The 4,564-nt window shown below is 36.3% G+C and overlaps 1 protein-coding gene across 1 annotated transcript; it reads left to right on the top strand.

The window, feature by feature from the left end:
* Positions 1-444: 444 nt before the first annotated feature.
* On the top strand, positions 445-1,821 carry LOC141638272 (uncharacterized). Its single transcript, XM_074447679.1, has 2 exons — positions 445-1,012; positions 1,100-1,821. Exons 1-2 carry the CDS (start codon positions 445-447, stop codon positions 1,819-1,821), a joined length of 1,290 nt encoding a protein of 429 aa, XP_074303780.1.
* Positions 1,822-4,564: the final 2,743 nt, after the last annotated feature.

The following is a 4,564-nucleotide window of genomic DNA, read 5'->3' as shown; positions in this document are numbered from 1 at the left end:
CCTCCATTCAACTCCAAACTACCATAGTACAATTTGCACAAGTTTTAAGGAATTTATAAAGAAATGTTAAAAGTACAATGGGAAATGGGAAGAAAGAAAAATTTGTCCATAAAGTAATCTGGTTTTGTTCACTAATTAGGCTCTAAATTTCCCACCAAAAATTTCACCAAAAATTTCAATACTTTAAAAACCCCACCAAAACAAGTGGGACTTAATTTCCCCCCCAAAATATGTCAGCTCAAATTAGCTGTATAACACCTTCCATTTTGGTTCAAAACTTACTTAAGCTGCTCATTCAATAACAAAGAAACAAAAATAAACTTTACAAGTCCATAAATTACAAGAATCCAAAAAAAAAAAACAGTGCTGAAGTTATAAAAAAAATTACACGGCTTTAGTTCTACAAATTACACAACCATTTTCAGAAAACTACATCTTCACACCATGGTGCACAAGTGTATGTCGGAGGATTTGAGGGCTGAAGTTGCCATCTACCTTCTTCAAAAAAGTAATGATGGGAAGCTGCCATTTGGTGCTATCAGAGAGGCAGCAGCAAGGTTTGGGTTGAGTGATAAAAGCATCTCAAACATGTGGAAACTTGCAAAAAAACCCTGGTTAGTAGGGGATAAACTTGATGTCAAAAGTGGAAGAATAGGCAATAAAAATAGGAAAAGGATACTACCAGACATTGAGCATATCAAGTCACTACACAGTTCTAAAAGAAACACCATAGAGAGGGTTTCTAAAAACTGTGGAGTTTCAGTTGGAACAGTCCAATCATGGGTGAATGAAGGTTTACTTAAGCATAATTCAAGTCCATTACATCCCAAACTCAGTGACTTACACAAAGAACAAAGGCTACTGCATTCACTAAAGTCATTGGTGGTTAGAGCACAAGTGCAAGAATTTCTTGATCTAAATTCAATACCATTCACTGAAATAATATTTGATGAGATGAGCAACACTATCCACATGGATGAGAAGTGGTTTTTCATAACCTCAGACAATGAATGTGTGTATATTGTGGAAGGGGAGGAGCCTCCATATAGGAGCTGCCAGTAAAAAAGGTTTCTTACAAATGTCATGTTCATGTGTGCAGTTAGTAGGCCAATATATGGAGCAGATGGGGAGTTAATATTTGATGGTAAAATTGGCATGTTTCCATTTAAACATGAAGTACCAGCAGCAAGGAACAGCATAAACAGGCCAAGGGGGACAATGGAAACTAAGCCCATTGACTCAATCACAAAACAGGTTGTCAAAGATTGTCTAATTAATCAAGTTATACCAGCAATTAAGAGTGTGTGGCCAGACTGTTTAAGCAAGCATATTTACATTCAACAAGACAATGCAAGGCCACATATCAAGAATAACGACCCTGACTTTATGGCTGCTGCAAACTCAGATGGTTTTCACATTGAATTAGTTTTCCAACCCCCAAACTCTCCAGATTTAAACTGTAATGATCTTGGATATTTCAAGGCATTACAGTCATTGCAATCATCTAGTGCATACAAAACAGTTGATGAACTAGTTAATGAAGTTATGCAAGCATTCGTAGATTACAGTTCTACCAAACTCAATAACATATTATTATCATTACAAGCAGTCATGATTGAAATTATGATGCGTAAGGGGCATAATGATTTTGCACTCCCACACATGGGGAAGGGTCATCTAGCTGCTATTGGAATGTTACCAAGGAATTTAGTAGTCAATGAAGAGTTGGTAAGAGAATGCATTGAATATATGCAGTCATTAGGAAAGACAGAAGGACTTGAAAACCTAATGGAGGCACTAGGGTACAATGTTGAAGGTTAAGTTTTTAGGATTATAGAGTGGTATGCATTGTCAATTGAAGATATGTAATGTTTAGTTTAATGTTCATTTGAAACTGATGTTTCATATGAACATTAAACTTCAATTTACTTTTGAATGTAATGTTTTGTTTGAAATGAAATGACAAATGCAATGTTAAATTTTAAGTTCAGTTCAGAATGAAACCTCAAGTTCAGTTTAATGTTCAATTGAAACATTAGCAACACAAATCAGGAAAATGCAATGAAGATAGACCATCAACTCTCAGGCATAGTGTGGCCTCATCACTGAGTTGTGTCAAGTATTCAAGCCTCCTACATGCATTACATAATGAAGGTAGACCATGATCATCAAACAAACACAGTAATGAGAAAGACAGCAATAAATAAAGCTCTCAAACCATTATGGAACAGTCATCAGAGAGTTCTCAAACTGTAATTGAAATAGATGAACACACACCCATTCATTTGTATACCATGTGGTGGCTTAAATACTTTAATTTAATGGCCAGATACCTATACATATACTTCCTCCATTCAACTACACCATACAAGCACTTGCTCTCAAAACATCATCATTGAGCACAAAACTCTCAGGCTCTAAATGGCCTCATCATTGAGTTTTGTAAAGTAAAAAAGCCTCCTACACACACACACAATGAAGATAGACCATGCTTTCTATACAAAACAGAATTGATTAAGGCAACAAGAAACTTAGCTCTCAAACCATTAAGGAATAGTCATCATAGAGAATCAATAACTGTATTTGAAATGGAAAGGCACACACACTCATTCATTGGTAGACCATGTGGTGGCTTGTTTACTTAAACATAGTGGCCACTTAACATTTAACTCTAGCAATAACCTAAAAGCTCTCAAACCATTAAGGATTTTCATCATTGAGCAGACAGTTTCAGTTCAAGTTTCAGTTCATGTTATACATTTCAGACAAACAGTTCAGACAAACCAGACCAAACAGACCAGTAACAATGCAGACAAACCAGACAACATTTTTTCATTTAAGTTTTTCAATTTTTATTCAAGTTTTACAGTTTCAGATCAAGTTTCAGTTCATGTTATATATTTCAGACAAACAGTTCAGACAAACCAGACCAAACAGACCAATAACAATGCAGACAAACCAGACAACAAGTTTTCATTTAAGTTTTTCAATTTTTATTCAAGTTTTACAGTTTCAGATCAAGTTTCAGTTCATGTTATACATTTCAGACAAACAGTCCAGACAAACCAGACCAAACAGTTCATTAACAGTGCAGACAGACGACATTTTTTCATACCAGCTTCAGACAGACGAAAAGGGTCATAGATAAAAGCAGACAGATCAAACCAGACAGATCAAACATTAACAGTTCAGTTCCAAAGCAGTTAACCATGCAGTAATATTCATAGAAAAAAGAATACAAAAATTCTCCTAACAGCAGTTAACAGCATACAAAAATCATTATCAGAAAAATTCATAGAAAAATTCATAGAAAAAATTCATAGAAAAATTCATTATCAGCAGTTAAAAGCATACAAAAAAGCATACAAAAAAGCATAAAAATATTCATACAAATATTCTCCTAACAGCAGTTAACCCAGCAGTAATATACGAATAAATAAAATAAAAATACAAAAAAAAAGTTTAGGAGACAGAAAATATACCAACACCTTGAAGTAATTATCGCTTAGACAACTGTCTAGCAACAAACGCATTGAATTTCACAGTCATTGGTGACGGAGGATCAACCACCGCTTTTTCAACATACTCGGTTGTTTTCTCAGGCGTTTTAGGACGCTTGTCCGCCATCCGCTTCAAATACCGGTTTACGTACTTTGTGCAAGGACTTTCAGACTCTCCAGATCCACCACCCACTTCGAGTAAAGAGGTTTTCTCAGGCGTTTCAGGCAACTTTGAAGGAGCGACGTTCTCAGGGGACTTTGGCATGCAAACACTACCATCATCGAACACCGTCTCTTCAACTACGGTCCCCAAATCATCGGGATCTAGCGAATCGGGAAACGATATGGGTTGGAGGAGGCGATTCGGAGCGATTCATCAAAATCATCATCGCCTTCATCGTCTACTAACCCAACACGATAACGATAAAAGTTACAGTGTATACAATCATTACCACAGTTTGGATGAGGAGGTTTCATGATGTTAATTAGGGAGATAGTTGAAGAAAAAATAGGAGATCTTGCAACTGATAGAGGAAATGAAGGAGAACAAACGATGAGGGAGATTAAAGAAGACAAATGAAGACGGAAAATACAAGAGATCTATGGTTTGATGGAGGCGGAATTAAGGAGAGGGAAAGAGAGGATGACTGCTAGGGTTTCTGAATATTCTAGAGAGTGTAGGGTTTGATTGAGGGAGTGAAGATTCTAGAGAGTTTATGGGAGAGGAGTAGTTAGGCTGATGAGGGATTGAATGAGGGAGGTGGGTTTGGGATTTTTTTTTGAACGGATATAAGGGGGGTATAGTGGGTTGGGTTAGTAAAATTTGGAGGGAAGGATTAGTGAGTGTGGATTGGGTTAGGGTTGTTAATTGGGCCAGATTAGAAAAAGGGAAAGATTTGAGTGTAATTAAGTGTGGGCCAACCAATGGCATTTTTTGTAAATAAGATAAAGCAATTAGGATAGAATTGTCATTTGTTTTGCTTTTTTAGGAAAGTGGTAGTTTGGAGTTGAATGGATGGAAATAGAAATATGGTAGTTTGGAGTTGAATGGAGGAAGTATGAGT

Source organism: Silene latifolia, unplaced genomic scaffold, assembly GCF_048544455.1.
Source record: "Silene latifolia isolate original U9 population unplaced genomic scaffold, ASM4854445v1 scaffold_20.1, whole genome shotgun sequence".
In the NCBI taxonomy this organism is placed as follows: Eukaryota; Viridiplantae; Streptophyta; class Magnoliopsida; order Caryophyllales; family Caryophyllaceae; genus Silene; species Silene latifolia.
Note: the sequence above shows the minus strand (reverse complement) of the source record. Positions and strands in the feature narration are given on the sequence as shown.

What these genes read in the sequence shown, in the direction of transcription:
- LOC141638272 (XM_074447679.1), top strand. Translation starts at nt 445, where the DNA reads ATGGTGCACAAGTGTATGTCGGAGGATTTGAGGGCTGAAGTTGCCATC. An exon ending in CATAACCTCAGACAATGAAT is followed by an intron (nt 1,013 to 1,099) that starts GTGTGTATATTG and finishes TCATGTGTGCAG; the next exon opens with TTAGTAGGCCAATATATGGA.